The sequence below is a fragment of the Nannospalax galili genome, unplaced genomic scaffold (genome assembly GCF_000622305.1).
Source record: "Nannospalax galili isolate Female #2095 unplaced genomic scaffold, S.galili_v1.0 scaffold655, whole genome shotgun sequence".
Classification (NCBI taxonomy): domain Eukaryota; kingdom Metazoa; phylum Chordata; class Mammalia; order Rodentia; family Spalacidae; genus Nannospalax; species Nannospalax galili.
This window is the reverse complement of record NW_008337285.1, coordinates 2,433,006-2,457,116: the sequence shown is the minus strand read 5'-3', so window position 1 is coordinate 2,457,116 and position 24,111 is coordinate 2,433,006. Positions and strand designations below refer to the sequence as shown.

General features: G+C 37.3%; 1 protein-coding gene across 1 annotated transcript in view; it reads left to right on the top strand.

Annotated features, from left to right (window-relative positions):
• The window catches only part of Faf1 (Fas associated factor 1), a gene marked incomplete in the record, with an annotated part of 402,697 nt that overhangs the window by 68,210 nt on the left and 310,376 nt on the right, over nucleotides 1–24,111 (top strand). The window contains 1 exon segment of the mRNA XM_029563227.1: nucleotides 14,231–14,433. Within this exon segment, the coding sequence (XP_029419087.1) occupies nucleotides 14,231–14,433 (203 nt within the window).

Below are 24,111 nucleotides of genomic sequence, written 5' to 3'. Positions count from 1 at the left end.
TTATGGGTCTGTTTAAGATGTTAATCTCTTCTTGGTTTAGTTTTGGTGGTTCCCATGCCTTTAGATATCTGTCCATTTCTTTTAGGTTTTTAAATTTAGTAGTATAATAGTTTTTAAAGTATTCCCTTATAATGTTCTGAATCTTTTTTGGTGTCTGTTGTGATGTTTCCCCTTTCATCTCTGGTTTTGTTGATTTGGAGGCGCTCTTTCTTCCTTTGGTTAACTGGGCTAGTGGTCTGTCAATCTTGTTTATCTTTTCAAAGAACCAGCTCTTGGAGTTGTTGGATTCTTTGTATTGTTTTCTTTGTTTCAATTTCATCAATTTCTGCCCTGATTTTTGTTATTTCTTCTTGTCTGCAGGGTTTGGGTTTTGTTTGCTGTTGCTTTTCAAGTGTGTTGAGTTGCAATGCTAAGTCATTTATTTGTGTTCTTTCTGATTTTTTGATGTAGGCACTTAGAGCTATAAACTTCCCTCAAACGACCACATTCAGCGTGTCCCAGAGGTTTTGTCATGTTGTATTGTCCTTTTCATTTAATCCCAGATATACTTTTCTTTCTTTCTTAATTTCTCTTTTGACCCATTCATCATTCAGGAGTGTGTTGTTTAGTCTCCATATGTTCATGTGGTGATTAGGGCTTCTTCTGGTGTTGATTGTAAGCTTTATTGCATTGTGGTCTGATAGAATGCATGGAATTATTTCAATCTTTTTGTGTTTGTTGAGGTTTGTTTTGTGCCCCAGTATATGATCGATTTTGGAGACGGTTCCCTGAGGTGCTGAGTAGAAAGTATGTCCTTTGGTGCTTGGGTGGAATACTCGGTAGATGTCTGTTAAGTCCATTTGATATATGGTATTGTTTTAATTCAGATGTCTCTCTGTTAACTCTCTGGCCTGTTGACCTATCTAATGGAGACAGTGGGGTACTGAAGTCATCTACTATTAATCTGGGGTTAATCTAGGTCTTAAAGTCCTGTAGTATTGTTTTGATGACATTGGGTGCACCAGAGTTTGGTGAATATATGTTAATGATTGTAATATCTTCTTGATTCATTGCTCCTTTGATCAGAATGAAATAGCCCTCTTTGTCTTTTCTGGTTAGTTTCAGTTTAAAGTCTATTTTGTCAGATATTAGGATTGCTATGCCTGCTTTTTTCTTAGTGCCATTTGCTTGGTATATTTTTTCCATCCTTTCACTTTGAGATAGTGTCTGTCCTTGAAAGTGAGATGAGTTTCTTGCAGACAACAAAAAGATGGGTTTTGTTTCTTAATCAATTCATATAGTCTGTGTCTTTTGACTGGGGAATTCAGTCCGTTAATATTTAAAGTTATTAATGAAAGATGGGTATTGAATCCTGTCTTTTTTATTTCTGTTTACATTCTTGACATAGGTATACTTTTCCAAAGTTATACCTTCATTGGATTTCTTTTCACAATCCCTTGGGTATAGTCATTCCTTTCTTCAGCTCTTTGTATTGCTCCCAGAACACTCTGAAGGGTTGGTTTTGTGGACATGAATTAACCTACAAAAGTCTATAACCTTTCTATATACCAACATGCAATCAGAGAAAGAGCACATGGAAACACTCCCATTCACAATAGCTGGAAAAAAAAAAAAAAACTTGGAGTAAACCTGACCAAAGCATTAAAGAGCTCTACAATGAAAATTTTAAATCTTTAAAGAAAGAAATTGAGGAAGACATCAGAAGATGGAAGGACCTCCCATGCCCATGGAATGGAAGAATTAATATTGTGAAAATGGCCATCCTACCAAAAGTCATGTATAGATTCAACGCAATGCCAATCAAAATCCCCGTGACTTTTTTACAGAATTGGAAAAAACCATCCTAAGATTCATATGGAAGCACAAAAGACCTCAGATAGCCAAAACAACCCTGAGCACTAAGAGCAATGCCAGAAGGATTACTATACCAGATTTCAAGCTGTATTAGAGCTATAATCATAAAAACAACATGGTACTGGCACAAAAATAGACCCATAGACCAATGGAACAAACTTGAAGACCCAAATATGAGCAAATGCAATTTCAGCCACCTGGTATTTGACAAAGGGGCCAAGAACATTCACTGGAGGAAAGACAGCATGTTCAGCAAATGGTGCTGGCAAAACTGGATCTCTACTTGTAGAAGCATGAAACTAAACCCCTATCTTTCACCGTGCACAAAAGTCAGTTCTAAATCGCTCAAAGACCTCAATGTAAAGCCTGAAACTGTGAAACTATTAGAAGAAAACATTGGGAAAAACCTACAAGATACAGGCGTAGGAAAGGATTTTCTAAACCGGACATCAATTGCTCAGGAAACAAGGGCAAGAATTAACAAATGGGACCTCATTAAACTAAAAAGCTTCTGTACATCGAAGGAGACAACCAAGGAAACACAAAAAATCCACAGAATGGGAGAAAATCTTCACCAGCGACACATCTGACAGAGGTTTAATAACTAGAATTTATAACGAGGTCAAAAACAGAGAAGCAAGACAAAGAAGCAACCGAATTAAAAGATGGGCTAAGGAGCTGAACAGCGTTCTCAAAAGAAAAAGTAAAGCTGGCTATGAAACATCTTAAAAGATGTTTAACATCACTAATAATTAGGGAAATGCAAATTAAAACCACTTTTAAGATTCCACCTTACCCAATCAGACTGGGTAAGATGGAGAAAACAAATGATACCAAATGTTGGAGAGGATGTGGGGAAAGGGGAACACTCATCCACTGCTGGTGGAGCTGCAAACTGGTTCTACCCCTATGGAAAGCAGTGTGGAGAACTCTTAAAAATCTACAAATGAACCTAGCATTTGACCCAGTTATACCACTCCTTGGCATATACCCAAAGAACTCATCCTATTGCAGAGACACTTGCACATCCATGTTTGTTGCTAGTCTTTTCACAATAGCTAGGAGATGGAAGCAACCTAGGTATCCCTCAATTGATGAGTGGATAATGAAAATGTGGTTCATTTATTCGATGGAGTTTTACTCAGCAGTAAAGAAAGATGAAATCGTGAAATTTGCAGGTAAATGGATCGAACTAGAAACTGTTATACTAAGTGAAATAACAGACTCAGAAAAAAAATCGACATATGTTCTCCCTCTTATGTGGATCCTAGAACCAAACCCTGATGAGCGAATATGTATCCAGATATAACTACAGGAACCAGCAGGATAATGGAAAGGAAACAGCGAGGTAAAGGAAAAGAAATAACCTGAAAGAGAAGAAAAGTAGGAAACAGGCCTTAATAAGGGAGATATGGATAAAAATTGCATTAGTTTAAGGGAGTGGGGAGGGAAGGGTGTACAAGGACCATAGGGGATAAAGGGAAAGAAGGAGCTCAAGAGAGGTAGGCCCATAGGAGAAGGGTATTTGTAAGGGAGAAAGGAGGGAAATGGGGGCACCTTAAGTGGGAAAACCATGATGGAGGGGTTAGACAATATGAGAGATAAACAATGCCTAGGTAGTTTTGAAAACCAGGGGGACTCATATTACTCCTACAACCTACTGACAAATTATACATAGCAGATCAAGAAATATATGTTTAGGTAATGTTTATCCGAGAACAACTGATCTTTGCCCAAGATTTATCTACATGACACACAGTAATAAAAAATACCAGACTGGTGGAACTACTAACCTTCTTGGGTGTTTAATAGACATACTTTGAGGTCTATACTAATTTGGTCAGGGGGACATCAAGGACACTTTTTGCTACTTGTTCTCCTAGATTGACTAGTTCCAGGGGACTATGAGCATCTGCCAAAATGTCTTATAATGTTGGTAGGTCACCTGCCCTCTTGATCGAGGAGGCTGAGGAGACCCCACCAGATGGACTTGAACCAGTTTCCAATCTATAAAGAGGAGGGTCAACACAGAGGAATCATTTCCTTCATGCTTCCAAGCGAAGCCAACCATGGTGTAGCAGGACCTTTGACTTACCTTCACATAGCAGATTTGGTAAAAGAAAGGAGCCAGGGGCTCCTCCCAAGCCCAGGTGACCACTGAGGAACAGATCCTCAAACGACCTTAAGACTAAAAATAAATCTTCAAGGCATAAAAATTTGCTCCTTAATAATTAGTAGATGTGAAAAACATTACCATTGAAATCTACCTGATGATTTTATAGACATACACAGGTGCCAAGGATCCAAGTGCAACCAATTATAACTAGTAATAATCAGATACATACAGATTAGAGAGGCATATACCAACATCTCTAGCAAAAACAATGAATCTTTTTTTTCTGTATGAAACTGTGTATTTTAATAATGAAATGGAGATCTTTTTCAAAGTTTAAAACCTCATTTAATTTTATGTCTTACAGGTTTTATATGGAGTACAATATTGTATAACTATATTAATTCAACTGTAAACCTAAAAATTTACAGCCAATTTTGAAAGAGAAGCATTGTAGTTCTGGAAATTGTTATTGAATATGTCAATTCTGTTGTAATGAAATGCCTCTTCTAATTATATGGTTATTAAATAAATAATTTTAAAAAGTAAAATTAAAAAGGAAAATAGTTTTGTTTTTTTTTAAGTCATGCCCTTCTTTACTTTTCTTATTTATGGAAGATCAGTAAGCACAACATATTACAACTTTAGATATTCTCCTTTGGCAAGAAAGTTGAAATTCAGCACACGTGTGTAATGTCTTTGCCTCACAAATTTTTTATAGTCATTATTTTATTTGAACCCGAATAAAGATAGACACCATTCTCCTTTATTTATTTTATTTATTTTATGTGTATGACTGTATTGCCTGCATGTATATAAGTCCACTTGTGTTGTGCAGTGCCCATGGAAATGGGTTGGAAGAGGACATTGGATCTCTTGAACTGGAGTTACCGGCAGTTGTTGGCCACCAGGGTGTCCTGGGAATCAAAGCTGGGTCCTCTGCAAGAGCAACCAGTGCTCTTAACTGCTAGGCATCTCTCCAGCCCCCATTCTCCTTAATTTTGTAGTTAAGGATAAGAAAGCATGAAGTAATGACACAGATGATACAGCGTGATGCTGCTTGTGTAAGAGCATCTTCTGACTCAGCACATCTTCTACCTCTTCTAGGGCTATTTCATTAGCTACCATGTAGTTAGCACAATATGTTTATAAGGTATGTGACTTAGCCAGTTGTAAATGCAAACCAGATTTTCAGTTGTAAACAAACATCAAGGATATGCATGTATATTCACTGTCCCCAATAGTTTATTGATTGAGAATATTGTTTGTGCAGGACCTCATAAACTATTTTCAGGAACAGTTAATTTTTTAGAAAGAAGTATTAATTAATTATTTTACTAGTGGAGAGCTGAAAGCACTTAAAAACTGAACTTTACAAATTAATAGTGTAACTTTAGTCGTTTACTAAGTGGGTGATATTTGTCAATTCACAATACTTTTATGACCTGGAGAAGCATATAGTATATTCATTTATCTATTTTTTTTAACATACTAGGAACATCTAGGAAAGACAAGATTTGTTTTTCAAATCTCGAATGCTATACTTTGAGAATATGCCCTGGTTTTCTGGTTTAGTAAAATGTCCATTTAACAAATCTGAATTGAAGGGCTTGGAGAGATGATGGCTCAGCAATTAAGAGCACTGGCTGCTAAAGGGCTCCTTCCAGAACCCACATGGTGGCTCACAACTATCCAGCTCCCGGGGATTTGGTGCCCTGGCTTTTGTGTGTACCAGACATGCATGTGGTGCACATACATACATGTAGGCAAACACTCATACACATAAAAGATAATAAATGTTTAAAAAATTCTGAATTGATTTAAAACTTTATCTCTAAAAAATTGTGGGTTTGTTGAGAGGTATACCCAAAAACTTTGCCATAGAATTGACTTTAAAAAAAAAAAAGTTGAATGATAAACAAATTCAAGTTCCTTTTAACTGTGCTTTTTGTTCATTGCCTCCTGAAGGTCTGTGTGCTTTGTGGAGGAAAGCTATGCATTATGTTGGTTGAAATTTAGATCTAAAATGAATTTCTTCATAGAACTCATTTACCAGTATCTTTTTTTCAGATCAGAAATGATGGTCCTTTATTTTCCACTCTGCATTATTTTATATATAGCAATATAGTTTACATACTAAGAAATCACAATAAGTTACCAAATCATTCTCCAACCACTTTTTGAAAAAAAGAAATCACATTTTTAAAATGGGTCAACCTAACAAATGTAGTCAGGGACTAGTCATGCCTATTCCTATTGCACTAATGGCCAGTGGAATTAAAAAGAAAGCCAAACTTACACAATTATTACCTCAAAGGAATAGTACATGCTTGATTCTTTTGGAAGGCCAATATAGTTCTTGCTCCTTCAGTATACAGAAAGTTGAATTCACATATTCACCATGGAAAGAAAAAAAACAAAACTATGACAAGAGTTGCAACTAGAAAATACTAGCTTCCTATCCTCTCATGACTTGTGTGCCTTTGCCTGCTGCTTCCTTCATCATCTACTGTTGCCTCTCTTTGTCTCCTTCTAAATGTTAGACTCCCCACCCTTCCACTGTTTGCCAGTGTTGTTGTTGTTATTGTTATTATTATTTAATTCTTGTCTAGAAACGAAAAGGGAGTAAGTCAAATGAGAGGTTGGTAATTTTAAAAGTAAAAAAATTCGTTTCATTTTATTTTTGTGTCATGAAATTAAAACATTTCTTCACAGCAAAAGAAACTAGCTGCAGAGCAAAAAGCCCACAGAATGACAGGAAAGTTTACTAGGTATACTTTAGACAGGTCGTTAATATCCAGAATTTGTAAAGAACTACAGAAATTAAATATCAAAGAAATAAAACTTCCATCAACAATGGGTTAATGAAATGAATAGGCAATTTACAAAAGATGAAACACAAATGACCAATAACTTTTTTTGTTTGTTTTTGAGACAGGGTCTCCCTTTAGCCCCAGCTGGCCTGAAATTTGCTATGTGTTCCAGGATGGCCTCAATCTCACAGAGATCTACCTGCCTATACCCCCTGAGTGCTAAGATTAAAGGTGTGGGCCACCATATCCAGCTAATAACTGTTTTAAAAGTGTTCAACATCCCTAGTTATCAGGGAAATACAAGTTACAACTACTTTGAGATACCACCTCACTCCAGTCAGAATGGCTGTCATCAAGAAATCTTATAACAGATGCTGGAATGGGTGTAGGGAAAGAATACTTATTCACTGCTGAATGCAAATTAATGCAACCATTAAGGAAATCAATTTGGAGGTTCCTGAAAAAAATTAAAAATTGAACTACCATATGAGCCAACTATTCCATGCCTGGGTGTATTATACTCAGGGAACTCTACAATCTACCATAGAGATATTTGTACATCTATGTTTATAGCTGCTCTATTTACAATAGCAAAGAAGCAGAACCAACCTAGATATTCATCAGTGGATAAATTGAAAATGAATACATGGTACGTACTGAAAATAGAATATTAGTCATAAAGAAAAATGACAGGTCTGGAGAGATGGCTCAGTGGTTAAGAACATTGGCTGCTCTTGCAAAAGGACCCAGATTCGATTCCCAGCACCCACATGGCAGCCAACAACTGTCTGTAACTCCAGTTCCAGGGTGTCTGGTGCCCTCCAAAGGCATTGCACAACACGGGTGCACCCATTGAGATGCAGGCATTACACTCTTACACATAAAATATTAAAAAGAAAAAAGAAAGATGGAATCTTGAGATTTGTAGGAAAATAGATGGACTTTTCTCCCTTGTATGTAGATCCTAGTCTATAACGTATGCACATGTATATGTGTAAACAGCTCTTAGGAAAGAGACCAAGAAAGGGTAATATGAGGTGAGGAGAAAGGAGGGAATATAGACAAAAGGACACATGGGTTGCAAAAGAGGATATAACTCTGTCATAGTTTTTTCCTCTTTTTTGAGGCGGATAAGTGCATAAAAATTAATTGAGGGTGAAAGTGAAGCTTCATGGCTTCAGAATGGCCATGTAACTGAGGTTCATAGAGTTTGGGACTGGGCAAGTTGTCCTTTACCTGGCCGTGTGATGTTTTTACTTGTAAGTTCATTACAGTACAGTGATTTTTATGTTAAAATACTCAAAAGATTTCCAAATGATAAAAAATCATGTGGCTGATAAATATACCAAATATTCTTCTGAGATTAAAAATATTATACTATCTCTGAGTGTTAGTAAAGGAACATTAACCAAAAAAAAAAAAAAAACAGGCTAGGATTTCAATTGTGTGGAATTGAAGGAGTTTAATGTAGGAAATCAGTTACAAAGATGTAGAGGAGACAGAGCAAAAAGTACATACTAAGACAATGCAGCTACAATGAAAGCAGGAAGCATGTGAACAAGAGACCATGGTGACTCTTGCTGGTTGATGAACAGTATCCAAAGTTTCTCCTTTTAACCCACAACTTCAGCATCCCCTTAGAAGAATGGACTGTTTAGGGGCTGTGTGAGAGGGAGATTTAAGGCTCTCATTCCAGGCCAAGAAATGGAACTAAGGGAGGCCTAATGGGATAGCTCTTGCAGACTTCCAAAGGACACTAAAGAAAGTGCTGGAGAAATAAAGAAAAGAGGTTGTAAAGGCTGAAGTTAACCAAATTTTGAAGTTCAGAGGAAGAGTCTTTAGCTGATTTTGGTCTTTTGACAGAATAGAAGAGATTCGCATAAAAAATGCTGGGTAAAACCCAAATATAATAGGCCTGAGAGCTGGCTCAGCAGTTAAGAGTATTGGCTGCCATTGCAGAGGACCCAGATTCAATTCCCAGCACCCAACATGGTGGCTAACAGCTGACTGTAAATCCAGTTCCAGTGGAATCTGATACCTTCCTCTGACCTCTGAAGGCATTGCACAACACAGGTATGCCTACACGCAAGCAATATACTCATGCACATAATAAAGATAAAATATTAAAAAAAAAAGCATATGAGAAAGTTCCCAGCCACCTGGAAAACTTGTTTCATTGTGAACTTACAGCTATGGTAACAGCATGCACAAGACCCATGCAAACTCAAACTAGACAAAAACGCAGCATAGAATTAGGGAAATGGGCATGAAGCCCCAGCCTTAGCTGAGGGACTATTGACAACTGATCACTCCTGGGTGAGGGAGAGTTGGTCTTCTTCCAGGGAATGATGCTAGGTAGATTGGCCAGGTTCCAGTGAATAAACTCACACTGAGGGACCTCTAGGGACATAAACTTCACTCAGTAGGTTTTAACAGATATGACAGAATGCATGTAATCCCAGCACTTGGGAAGCAGAGCGAGGTGGATCTCTGTGAATTTGAGGCTAGCCTGGTCTGCATAGTGAGTTCCAGGCCAGTTGGGGCTACAGGGAGACCCTGTCTCAAAATGACTGAAAAAAAAAATAATGTATTGTGAAATGCCCAAAACTTCAATAAAAATATATATTGTAAAACACAAAGCAAATTAAAAAAAAAAAAAAAGAATATAAGAGGTCTGGCTTAAGTTAGCTTAAAGTTGGCCCAGCAGGTAACGCATATGCCATGCAAGTCTAGCTACTTAAGTTTGACCTTAGGAATCTACATAAAGGTGGAAGCAGAGAGCCAGCTCCACAGAGTTGTCTGTTGACCTCCATATGTGCACCATGGCATGAATGTATTCTTCCTCCACCCCCATCATGCACACTGTCATGGTTAATATTTACTCAATATCTAGAAGGCAAGTGTCTGGGCATACCTGAGAGGGATTGTTTGGATTACGGTTAACTTCTGAGAATGTCTATGAGGCTGTATTTCGATTAATTTAATTGGTGTGAGAAGACCCAGTCTAAAAATGGGCACCACCATTCCCTAGGAAGGGAATTCTGAACTGCACAAGAGTAGAGAAGAGCTGAGCAAAAACGTGTGCATTAATTCATTGCTCTGTGTTCCTGATTATGGTTATGATATAACTACTCTCATTTTCCTTGATTTGCCAGCTATGGTAGACTGTAACCTGAAATTGTGAGCTCAGATAAACTCTTATCATTCCTAATTTGCTCCTGTCAGGGTATTTTTTTTTAAAATCACAACAACAGAAAAGAAACTAAGACACATATTCACACAAATTTTAAAAAATGAAGAACAAATACAAAAAACCGGCATCCATGAATGGTGTTAATATAGAGTGACTACCAATGATGGTGTAATATGCTTCTGCTAGGTTCATGTTGATAGGATTAATATTCAGACTGAAACAAAGTGTGTATGTGCTACTGAAGTCCTTGTTTCTATAATGGTCATAAAGACATAGTTGATATTATCAATTCTTCTTTCACTATTCTGTGTTCCTTATCTTTAGCCAACACCTCCAGTAGTCAATATTCTTTACCTGGTATGATATTACAAACCTTCATTTTTGAAAAATTGGAATTCTTAATTCATCTGCCTTTGATTAGTTGTAATTTTTTCATTAACCCTTTCAATTGGACATACCCCGCAAAATACTCTGGCTACAAATATGCTTCACTGTGTAGTAACAATTCAAGGTTTTTTCTTTTGATAATCATATTAGTCACTCTAAGTAGTTCCTTTCCTTTGCTGGGTGATTCAGCTCCAAATGACATTCTGAATTTCTAATTCAATGGAAGTATTATGAAAACACGCTTGAGATGAGATCTAGAATCTCTGAATGGCCATAATCCAAATTGCAGAAATCAAAAAAATTGATGTTATTAAGCATAGTCAAAAGAGCCACTGCTAGGGCTAGCAAGATGGCTCACCAGATAAAGGCACTTGCCATGCAAGCCTGACAACTTGAGTTTAATTCACTGAATCCATATTAATGTGGAAGGAGAGCACTGACCTCAGAAAGTTGTTCACTGATCAGTATGGATGCCCCTCAACACACATCACTCACACAATAATAAAGAACTTAGTAATTTTTAAAAAACCCATTACCACTAATGAATTAATTCCCAAAATACATTTTCTGATTGTATGATAAATATCATGGCATTTTGGTCACTGATACAAATCATATATCGTATTACTTAAGGTGGAGCCTTGAGCTTTAAGATCATATCTTACAACTTGCATCATAAGTGAGTGTTCAGAAAGTCACTGTTCTTTTAAGCTAATTAATAGTAGGTAATGACATTCATACAGGTAATGACATTCATACATGAGCCCAATTGCTACAAAGTCTTCTGCTCTGGAAATGAATTCCTTAGAACAGTGTTGCATAGGAAGCCATAGGAAGCTTATGAATGGCAGTGCTGGTAGAATCATTGCTATCAGGAAAGATAATTCAGCTTCAGAAGAGTGTGTTTTTCATTGAAGACAGATTGTTGCCCATTTTTAAACAGTTATCCGATTCTTGTGGATTGATGCCGTAATGAGGCCACAGTATCGGTCTGTTTCAGTTTAGGTACCAGTAGTTGTTCTACTCAGGTTCAGCCTTGGTGAGAGAAAGTCCATGTTGTTCCCATGCCTGACTTCCATAGCACTATCACATTGTATGAGTAACTCCAGAGAGCAAATGGAAAAAAGCTAACTGAATAGAGTCTTATTACTCTTTTTGGGAGCCTTTTCTTCAGTGAGTAGGATATAGAGAGCATTTACCTCAGAAACAATGTTTTCATGCTCTGTTATTTCTTTTTTTTAAAAAATATTTTATTTTTATTTTATGTGTATGTGTGTATTGCCTGCATGTAGGTAAGTGCACCCATGTCATGCAGTGCCCATGGAGGACAGAAGAGGCTGTTGGATCTCCTGGAACTGGAGTTACGGACAGTTGTTAGCTGCCATGTGGGTGCTGGGATTCGAACGTGGGTCTTCTGCAAGAACAGCCAGTGTTCTTAACCGCTGAGCCATCTCTCCAGCTCTCTGTATCTATTTCAAAAGATCTATTTTCATACCTGTTCTCTGACTTTCTTGTTCTCATTTCTCCTTTTTTTTTTTTTTTTTTTTTTTTTTTTGTCTTTTTGAGACGGGTTTTCCCTGTAGTCCCAGCTGTCCTGGAACTCACTATGTAGACCAGGCTGGCCTTGAACTCACAGAGATCTGCCTGCCTGTGCCTCTGCCTCTGCCTCCCAAGCACTGGGATGAAAGGTGTGGGCCACCACGCCTGGCTTTCTCCATTCTTTATTATTTCCAAATCATGACAAACTGTGTGCTCATTATTCAATGAAAATTTCTTCCTTAGGCTACCTGTTTCCAGATGAAGTGTTTGGCCTGTGAGGCAGCCTCGACTTCACACTGAGAGGCTTTCTATCACTGTTCTTTTTCAGGAGTAGCTTTTTCTTGACATCATAATGCTGTAGCAGTCTATTTTTGGTCAGCTCCAGCATTCTATGTAAACTGATTTTTCTCCTTTAATCTTTTTTTAAATTTTTTGGTCTTTTTGAAACAGGGTCTCCCTGTAACCCCAGCTACCCTGGAACTCACTATGTAGACCAGGCTGGTCTTGAACTCACAGAGAGCTGCCTGCCTCTGCCTCCCAAGTGCTGGGATTAAAGGTGTGGGCCACTACACCCAGTTTCTCCTTCCAATCTTAATATTTTCTTTCCCTGTTGTGTTAGTCACTTTGCTTTTGCTGTGATAGAAACACCATGACCAAGGCAACTTATAAAAGGAAGAATTTATTTGAAATTACGGTTCCAAAGGGGCAGAAGTCCATCATGGCTGGGAAGCATGGCGGCAGAGGTGGCTGGAGGAGGAGCGGAAGCTAAGTTATCACATCTTCAAGCAGACACTGGAAGCAAAAGAGTGACTCGAGATACAGCAAGACTTAAGAACTCTCTAAGCTTGCCCTCAATGTCGTGCTTCCACCAGCATGGCCACACTTTCTAAGACTCTCCCCTACCCCCAAACAGTGTCACCAACTGGGGGCAAAATGTCCAAATACTTGGAGCCTGTGGGGGACATTCTCATTCAAACCACCATACCTGTTAACTTAGTTGTTGCTTAGTTGTTGATGAGAAGTGGATGACATAGCAGCAGGGCTTTTAACCCAACTTGTTTTTGACTGACTACTGGACTCCAGGAACATACCAAGGAGGAAAGTTTATGAATTTTTTTCCTCCCAAGTATTGGGATTGAACCTAGGCCCTCTGTATGTGATGATATGTGCCACCATTGAGCTATATACCTGGCCACCCCTCCCCTGTACCTTCACACTTCATACATCTGTTGATCTTTATCTAGTATGTGTGTGCCAGATCAAAGCCTTTAAGTTACTTACAATTCTGTTTTTTAGGTCCAGCCTTCATTGTTATCAATGTAATGTAGTTCTACATGATGTCTAGGTTACTAGGATCTTTTCAGACTAGATTCTTGTGACAATGAGCAGAATTGACATAATTTTTGGGAAAAGATACTGAAGGTGTACTGTACTCTGCTGGGTGAAAGTAAAATACTTAATGTCTTGATGCTTTGTAAATTAATCAGAAAATAAAAGTATGTGCACAATTATTTTCTAATAGCTCTAAATCTAAAGGTGAGGAACCCAAAATAGGATGTCTGGCAGTTACTGAATCTCTCTCTCTCTGATAAACATTTAGGACTGGGGGAGTAATGACAGGGTAGGTTTACTTATTGTTTAAATTTTTCACACATAGGAGCAAAGATGCCCCTCTATTGTATGAGAAGAGAGTGAGCACATACATCGGTTTTAGACTAGGGATTTGGTATTAAGAAGATAAGAGAAAGTCCTTTTGATGGTTTCTGGTTTCTCAGTATCTTTAAGATCAGGAGTGAGATACAGAGAATTAAGGTTTAAGGATTGGAAAGTTTCACAATAGTTTTTGAATGTCAAACAATGATTCAGTGAGAGTGACTGGAAAAACACTTGGATTAAAAAAATTGATTAATTTTGTGTGTGTGTATGTGTGCATGCATGTGGAGGTCAGAGAACAACTTGCAAGAATTGATTCTCTCCGTATGTGTTCCTAAGATGAAACTCAGGTCATCAGGTTTGACAGCAAGAACCCCTCTGAAGTCATCTCAACATTCTAAGATGCTGTTTTAAATTCCCAGTTTAAAACGGTGTTTGACTAATGCTACGACAACATAAGGCAAAAATCTAATTGTAAATGATTGATAGAAGCGTAAAAAGACAAGGATGAGAGGGAGAATAGTATGGTCTTCAGCTTTTTTGGAAAAGATTTATTGAGAACTTAAGTTTGGCTTTCATACACAAGCGGGCAAGCTTGATAGGAAGAGACAAGGATCCTTTATGATACTGTGTACTGAATTGGTTGACAATAATTTTTCTTTCTTGTCAACATTTTAGTGACTATGGAGGTGAGACCATGCCAGGACCCACATTTGATCCAGCAAGTCACCCTGCTCCAGCTCCTACTTCCTCTTCTTCAGCATTTCGGCCTGTAATGTCATCTAGACAGATTGTAGAAAGGCAACCCCGAATGCTCGACTTCAGAGTTGAGTACAGAGACAGAAATGTCGATGTGGTACTTGAAGACAGCTGCACTGTTGGTAAGGATTTCCTTCATAAAGCCTTTATAAGTGAATAAATTCTTTTGAATTGACTGTCAACAAGAAAGGGGAAAGGAGCAAATTGAAATGGACACTTTCCCATACATGTTGTATTTTATTTGGAGGGTAAAGCAAGTTCAAGAATAATTTTTGATACACTGTTTTAGTTACATTTTTTTGTTGTTGTTTTGTGTTATTTTACCAGTATTAGGGATATTGACCATAGGGCCTTGGGTATACTTGACCACTGAACTGTATTTCAAGTCCTGTGTACTGTTTAGTATTGATACAAAGTACATATCTAGGAGCTTCAGAAAATGCTCTGATTATTGAGTATCAGCAATAATTATTGCATTCCAGATCTACAACTAAAGCACACTCACTTTCTAAGCTACTGAATCTCAGTTTTGTGTTGCTGCAACAGAATGTATAGTATGATTAATTTTATGAAGAATATAAAAAATTAATTTTATCATATTTCTGATGTCTGGAAATCTAAAGTTATGGTGATAGTAGGTCTACAGTCTGCTGATACCTGGTTTCCGCTTCTAGAATGAACTCTTAGTGCTATATCCACAAGAGGGTTTGACTACTACGACCATGTGTGACCGAAGGCAAAAAGGCAAATGAGCTTTTTTTTGTTAAACCCTTTAACAAGGGCGCCTAATAGCTTTCACAGGTGCAGGGCTCTCATTGCCTAATTATGTCTTAAAATCTCTGCTTCTTGATACTTTTTTAAAAAATTAAATACTTGATTTTTTGGGAATTTCATATGTGAGTATTGTATTTGTATAATTTCAATCCCTTCCCCTCTCCTTCCTGCTTCTCCCATGTTCCCCTACTCCCTCTAGAATTTATGATCTCTTCATTATTATTATATGTGCACAAACACACACACACACACAAACACACACAAACAAAACCTACTGATTTTATTTAGTGTTGCACATATGGACATGTATTGGGATGACCACTTGGGATTGGATAACCTGTCAGAGGGCTCATCCCTTCAGAAAACAGATTCTCTGTCTCTCAGCAACCAGTGATTTCATGTAGCTCTTCATAATAGGGTTGGGGCCTTGTGAAATTTCCCATCCACACTGTTGGCATGCCAGCTGGTGTGCCTTGTTTAGGCAACCATATTGTTGAGATTTCATGGGTGTAGCATCCCATGAAGATGTGTAGAAGATGCGATCTTACAACTGGCACCTGGCCTCTGCCTCTTAAATAAATCTCTACTCTTCTGTGATGTATCTGAGCTTTAGGTATAGAAGTGGCATTGTGGTTTCTTTTTTTGTGTGTGTGTGGGGTCTTTTTGAGACAAGGTCTCTCTGTAGCCCCAGCTGACCTAGTACTCTCTATGTAGACCATGCTGGCCACAACCTCAGAGTGCCTCCCAAGTGCTGGGATGAAAGGCTCATCATCATGCCTGGCTCAGAGGTGGAATTTTTGATGTATCAATTGAAGCTAAACGTCCAGTGGTCAACTGTTCTCTACATTTTGATGAATTGTGGCTCTCTGTAATAATTTCCATCTGTTGAAAAAAGAACCTTCCTTGATGAGGGGTCAGAGCTATACTTATCTGTGGGAATAATGATAAGTATTATTGACTTAGAAAAATGGCCAGTAGTAGGTTCTCCTCTAGAGTCTATGACTTCTCCAGCCATGGGTAATTAGCAACATTTACAGTACTAGGCATAGATTCCCTCCTATTGAATGGACCTTAGAGAGCTATAGGTTACCTCCAAGGTACAAGTGCCGCTATTGCATCATTGGGACTATTTTGCCAGGCAGGTCATTGTTATGGTTTGCAGGATTTACAGCTGGGTAGGACTATTGATTTGCTTTTCTTCCTTGGCAGCTTGAATAGTGCTTTCCAATACTATGAGAGCTGGTCCTTAGGGAGGAGGCTTCTGCGTGAGTTCCAGCTGGATTCCTCTAAATCCTAGGCCTAAAGTGTGCAGTGTCTTCCTCAATACTGTCTTACTTTCAAGTTCTGGGAGGCACCCAGGGGCTATGGCAGTAGCTTCTATTATTTGGAATTCTCTTGGATACCCTCGACCAAGAAATTGAAAGGTTTCCTTTGTTACTCTGTGTGGTGTAACTCCATATGAGTGGTATAACACTTACATGTGTACATATTTGTGTGTATATAGAATATGTATTTCTTTTTTTTTGGGTCTTTTTGAGACAGGGTCTCCCTATATCCCCAGCTGATCTAGAACTCACTATGTAGACCAGGCTGGCCTGGATCTCACAGAGATCTACCTGCCTCTACCTCCCGAGTGCTGGAATCAAAGGTGTCTGCCACCGCATCCAGCTATAATATGTATTTTTAGGTAAGCTTATAAAAACAATCTGTTTCTATCTGATTGATATTACCTGACATACTCAGACCAAAGCTATTGCACATAAAAGTGAGATATGAGCCTTGTTTCCATCACCCTTTTAAAAATTTTATTTATTATTTTTATTTTATGTGTATGAGTGTTATGCCTGCATGTGTGTACGTGCACCCGGGTTGTGCAGGGCCCACGGAAGTCAGAAGAGGGCATCAGATCCCCTGGAACTGGAGTTACAGATGGTTATTAGCTACCATGTGGGTGCTGGGAACTGAACCCAGGTCCTCTGGAAGACCAGCCAGTGCTTTTAACTGCTGAGCCAGCTCTCTGTCCCCTCCATCACCTTTTTTGGTCTCTATCCCTTTGGATTGAATTTCCCTTTTTCAGATTTACATGATTGAATTCATATCATGTGTTCTTATTTGTATTCAGTATTTTCTTTTCTTTTTTCTTTTCCTTTTTTCATTTTTTTGAGACAAGATCTCTCCGTTGAGATGGCTTGGAATTCACTTAGAGCAGACTGACCTTGATCTCACAGAGATCCACTCTTCTCTGCCTCCTGTGTGCTCGGATTAAAGGCATGTGCCACTAATGCCTGGCAGTGTGTTCAGTTTCTAGCCTTCAGCATTATGTCTCCGAGATCCAGTAGTTTATTTGTTTTCATTGCTTTGTGGTAGTCCTTTGTATGAAAAAACAGATACCATAGTTTGCTAGTGATATTTAGGTTGTTTCTAGTTTGGACTATTACAAATCTTCTACCAGCTGGATTATTGGGCTATTATAAATCTTTACAAGCTGGATTAATGGGCATATATTTAGTTAGAGTTAGTGGGTGCTACAAAACATTTCCATTAAATAGTCAAACCACTGTATTTTCTTGCCAGTAGAACAGAGTTCTAGTCACTCCTCATCCTTGCCAATACTTAATTTTGAGAATCATTTTTAGCCAGATTCCTGACCCTGTATGAAATTCATATATTTCCCCCTTAAAATGAATCCATACTGAAAAGTTCATATTGAATTTATACCTTGTAACAAATTGATAATGTTTTTTTCCTGACTTGGCAGCTAATGTTCTTTGTAGGTGATGGGGATTCAACCCTTAGCCTCACATGTGCTAAGCAAACGCTTTATCACTGATTTATATTGCCTTAATCCTCCTAACTGCATTCTTATTTTATAATGAGTGCCCTAACTCATGCAGTTAAGCCTAATTCATATGAATGGCCAGTGTCTAATTTCAGAGTTAGTCACCTGGTTCTTTTTGCTGATATGAACCATTTAGTGTTTGATAGTAGAAGTTCATGGATATTTTAAGTACTTGAACTCCTTTGTTAACTGTATGAAATTCCCTTCTTATTTCAAGAATAGAACTCAGAAACTCTGGCTCTGGATTTTATGTGCTTACTTTATTGGTACTGTAACATAAAGAATGTAACATAGAATTAAATGAAAGAATTTCCATGTGTGGCATTTTTTTGGGGGAGGGTGTTTTTGAGACAGGGTCTCCCTGTAGCCCCAGTTGGTCTGGAACTCACTTTGTAGACCAGGCTGGTCTTGAACTCACAGACATCTTTGACAAAAGTATGGAAGGCATACCCATGGATAGTATTTGGGATTTGATAGGATGTTTTTCTTCTTTGACTACAGTTGTATTCCTAAGTTCTATGAGTTTTATCACTATCACTTGAATATCTTCTTCATTTTCATCTCCTTTGTCTCAGTTTAGGAATTAATTCCTTTTATTAGTTGCTAAAGTAGTGTCTTCTTTTGTTAATTTTTTGTTTTTTTGCAACAAGGTTTCCCTGTAGCTCCAGCTGGCCTGGAACTTGTTATGTAGACCAGGCTGGCCTTGATCTCACAGAATTCACCTGCCTCTGCTTCTTAAGTGATGGGGTAAAAAGGTTTGTTGGCATGATACTGATAAAATAATTTTGCTATGTAATTTACATATATAAATTTACATGTTCAGTTTTTTTCTTTCTCTAATTTATATTTTCCATAATGAGCCTGATGTGAATTTTCTAAAAGATAAATTTCATAATATGCATTTAAGGTACTCCCTATTTCTTGAGTTTGTATATGTTTTGTCCTTTCTTGATTTAATTTCCTAAAAAACTCTTTATCAGCTTTCAGGAGCCCATGTATGTAATCCCCTTTTTTGATGAAGCGTTTCTTAACCTCCATGGACATAATTAACTTGAATCCTTTTGATCACATCAAATACTTTAAAAATGGATCTTAAATGTCTTATTTGTTCTTTGTGTTTAAGGTTTCCCTTCTGAATATTAACTTCTCAAACTTCAACGACCACATCTTAGTTTTAAAATTCTTTTTCTAAGTGAGGTGTTTAGCACAGTCATCCCTATTGGGGAAATGAATAGCTGTATGAAAAGAATATAGGTATATATGTGTTTATAGATTAGCTCACTCATCACAGGACATTTGAAAATACATACTTTAATTTTTGTGACATGCAGTATGTTATAGACTATCTTATTGTTTTTCAGGAATTTAATAAATATTAAATTTTTCTATTGAAAAGAGATGCTCAATAACATAATTGCTCTTTCAGGTAGATATGAAACAAGATACAAAAGCAAGGCTAAAGTCAGTCAAGAAATTTATCCCAGGGTGACACCTAGTGGCAGCTGCACTGACTTGTTACTGGCTTTACTGTCTTATTTTTTTCTTCAGTTTCATTACCTAAAACTTTCTGAGTTTCATTTTCTAATTTTGAAGAATTATTTAAAGCATTAGTCCTTTTATAAGGTATTTCTTTGTGAAGTAGTCTGATCTCTTTCATGGTAGGAATTTTATGTGTTTCCAAGATCATGTAATGGATTTAATCTAAAATGCTGGGTATTTGTTTAATAAAGTTTGTTGAATTAGTACTATGAACAAACTTGTGCTTGATAGTTCATTCAGTATGGTCTTAGTTCCATCTCTGGAATGTGGTAGAAAAATAGATCTATTATCAGTTGAATCATTTGTTTCCTGCCTCCTGGTTTGTTTGTTTGTTTTTGGTCTTTTTGAGACAGGGTCTCCCATGTAGCCCGAGCTGTCCTGGAACTCACTATGTAGACCAGGCTGGTCTTGAACTCACAGAGTTTCGCCTGCCTCTGCCTCCTGAGTGCTGGGATTAAAGGTGTGCACCACCATGCCCAGCTCCTGCCTTCTGTTTTCAGTCAAACATTTGAAAGCTACTTTTATTATATTGAATACCATTTTAATGTAGAAGAATCAGCTTGAAAATAATGTTTAAAGCATTTACTATGTACATTTTCAGTCTGAAAAAGTAGTTTATGTTTTTAAAACCCAGTTTTGTTCAGAGTCTGTGAACATAAGTTTTCATCTTATTAGTTGTATAATCTTTGGCAGATGCCTTAACCAGTCTGGTGCCTCAGCCATGTTTTATGAATGATAAGCACTAAGTGAGGAATTTTGGGGTGGGGCATTGTTCTTACTAGTATTTGCAAAAAGAGAAGAATAATTTTCTTATTTGCCTTGCAAAGATTATGTGAACATAAGATGATTAGAGTGCTAATTATAGTTTGTACTTTTGAGGAGCAGAGACAGTGAATATTATTACCATTGTTTGGTCTGTACTCAAACTCTTGCTTCCATGTCAACTCTTGTATATTACCAGAATAGTTTATAGTCACTTTCCAATCTGAATAAGCAGCATATTGAGCATATATTGAATTGTGGTCTTGATATGCATAGTTTCTATGTAAAGAAATATATCTTTAACCTAGCTTCATGCTTTTAATTGATATTTACTAGTTATAAATTATGTATATAATATATATGGGGTATAATGCGATGTTTTAGTTCATATATACATTGTGGAGTAAGCAAGTCAGGCTACTTAACATCACATCAGCCTCAGGCCCTTATCTTAAATTTGTGGTAGGAAAATTTAAAATTTACTTTTAAAAGCATTTTGAAAGTGTGACATACATTATTAAGTATATTCAACTTAGTGTGCAATAAATTATTTGAAATTCTACTTCCCGCGTGATTGAACCTTTGTATTCTTTGACCAACACTTCCCCTTTCCTCTGACTCTTCCCTCAACTCCCGCTTACTCCTAGACTCTAGTAATCACCATTCTGTGGTTCACTTGTATATGTTTCTATTTTTAGATTTCACATATAAGCAAGATCCTGTATTATTTTTCTTCTTGTGTCTGGCTCACTTCATTTAGCATAATGTCTTTTAGATTCTTTCCTGTTGCTGCAAATGACAGAATTTTTTTCTTGTTTAAGGTTGAATAGTATGCCATTGTGTACATATACATACCACTTAAACAATCTGTTCCCCTATTGATTGACACTTAGGTTATTTTATTTCTTTGCTACTCTGAGCAATGCTAAGCTACTATAGACATCTCTTGATGTACTGATTTCAGTTCTTTGGCCATCTTCTCAGATATGGATGGTACTTACCTCACTTCATATTTTGCAGTGCTTTGCTTACTTTTAAATGGGGGAAATATGTGTTACCCCTGTTATTACTAGTTTGACTGTTTTTTGAGAAACATTTCAGTTTTTATTTAAAATTGTTCTTTCAGCTTTATTCTGCATGTCAACATGAGGGATAATCAAAATTTTATTTATTTTTATTTTATATGCCTGCATATATGTAAGATCACCACGTGCATGCAATGCTTAAAGAAGCCAGAAGAGAGTGAAATCCCCTGGACCTGGAGTTATAGATGATTGTTAGCTGCCATGAGGGTGCTAGGAACTGAACCTGAGTCCTCTACAAGAGCAACTAGTGCTCTTAATTGCTGAGCCATCTCAATAGCCTTAAGACCCTTCTGACATTTCTGGGTTTGAATCCCAGCACCCAAGTGGTGGCTAACAATTGTTCTTAACTCCAGTTTCAGGGTATCTGATGCCCTCTTCTGGCCTCTGCAGGCATTGCACAACAAGAGAACTTCGATGCAGGCATAACACTCATACACATAAAATAAAAAATAAATAAAAATAAAAATTTTAAAAAGCCTGAACTTTCTGTATGACCCAACAATTCTATTCCTAAATACTAAATAAATAAAAATGTATGTATATACAAAAAACTTGGAAATGGAAACACCTCAACTCTCCTATGAACTGATATTAGCTAGGCAGCTGTGGTATAGCTGTATAAGGAGTATTACTTAGTAATAAAGGAGAACAGACTAATGATGTAGTCAATAAATAGTAAAGATGAATTTGACATCATTACAGTAAGATAAAGCAGCTGTATACCAAAGCAATATATATAATTCCACTTCTGTTACTTCATGAAACACATAAGTGAAGGTGGTTTATTTATTTGTTTATTTTTAATATTTTTAAAAATTTATTATTCTTATTTTATGTGTATGAGTGTATTGTCTGCATGTATGTGAGTGCACCTGTGTTGTGCAGTGCCGTGGAGGTCAAAAGAGGGCTTCAGATTCCCCTGGAATTGGAGTTAAGGATGGTTCGTAGCTGCCATGTGGGTGCTGGGAATCGAACCTAGGTCCTCTGCAAGAGCAGTCTGTGCTCTTAACTACTGAGCATCTCTCCAGCCCGAAGGTGATTTATTAAAGAATGCAAATGTTGGAGCATGTGGTACCCACTCATTCAGCTCAGTACCTCTGTTTTTGTTTGTGGTAGGCCACCTGCAGTTTTCTCCAGTAGTGCTTTTGTGCCACCAATTTCAAGGAACCACAGAAACCTGTTAGTTGTAATTTTGAGAATTTGCTTGAAGGGATCAATCTGATGTGCCCAAAATTTAAATGCTTGTCAAAATTAACTTCTATTCTCTTTGAAAACAAACCACTAAATTCAGATGCTTATTAATGTGGTTTTTATGCCTGGCATGCATTCAAATACTACTAGACACTAGTACAAATTGTAAATATGACTTATAACTAAAAAAAAAAATCAGAAAATAAAAGCAAATCCATAGTATCAGGTAATGGAATTGGAAAATGAGCATTTAAAGACATATCTTATGAATATGCTTAACAATGTAAAAGAAATCAAGAACTAGTGAGGACAGTAATACAGAATACTGAAAAATAGCTAAGGGAAAAATGATAGATCTGTAGAGAAGATCTGTCATTAAAAATATACTCGGGAGATGACTCAGTGGGTACGAACACTTGTTCTGCAAGCATGAGGGCCCGAGTTGGAACCTCTAACCCACGTGAAAAATGCTGAGCATGACTGCACTGGGGAGTGGAGACAGGTGGAAACTGAGAACTCTCTGGTTAGCCATCCTAGCTAAAACAGTGAGCTTCTGGTTCAGTAACAGATCCTGTCTCAAGCAGAGAGTGATAGAGGAAGTCATCTGATGTCCTCCTCTGACTTTCCACAGATACGTGTACTCTTATGCTCACATGATATACTACACATACACACAAATGCACACATACACAGATTTACTCAGATGAATTAAATAAATTAACTGTTGGAGAAAATATCAATGAACTCAAAGATATTATTGTGTGAATTGAAGCATATGCAGCAGAAAATATTGGGGTCAGGCAGTGGAGAAAGTAGGATGGAACCCAATAGACTTGTAAAGGAAAAGTGGTATAACATATGTGTCAACAGAGCCTGCCAAATAGAGTGCAGGGTGGAAAAAGGGAAACTGTAAAGAGAATAGCTCAATATTAGCAAAATTATTAACAGCAAGTGTAACCTAAGGGAAGCCATATCAAGGCACACTATAGTGAAATTGATGAAAGTTATAAGAAAAAAAATTTCAAAAATACCCAGAGGTGGGGAAATAAATACATTTCATATAGGCAAAAATCTCAAAATAGTTAAATGGGTTTCTATGGCCAAAGGAAAAAAATAACACAGGAAACGAGAAGGTATTTCTTTCTGAATTCTGATGAAAACAGACATATTGCTAGTCCTTTGGTATATACCTACAATCCTGCACTCGGGGTGGTGATACAGGATAACTGAGAGTTTAAGGTCAGTATGGGCCACATTGTGAGACCTTGTCTCAAAAAACAAATCAGGGAATACCATCATTTTTTGCTGCTACCAGATTGGTTTTGTGAAAGAAACCTAGGAACTTACTAAGATTCTTAATTATAAAAGAAGCAAGTTGCAGAAACAATCATCTATGAAGAAAAATAACTACTTTCACTTCTGATCAAGGTAGAATACCAAGAATCAGATTTATCCTTACTTCTGAAAGAACTGAAATAAAAAGTCCAATCTCAGGGAGAGTATGACTGGAGATAGTGTTTGTTCCCACCAGTTAGACTGGAAAACCTCATAGTCCACAAGACCTTGAATAGTCTCCTCAGAAAGGCCTCACTTCACGACATGACAATAAT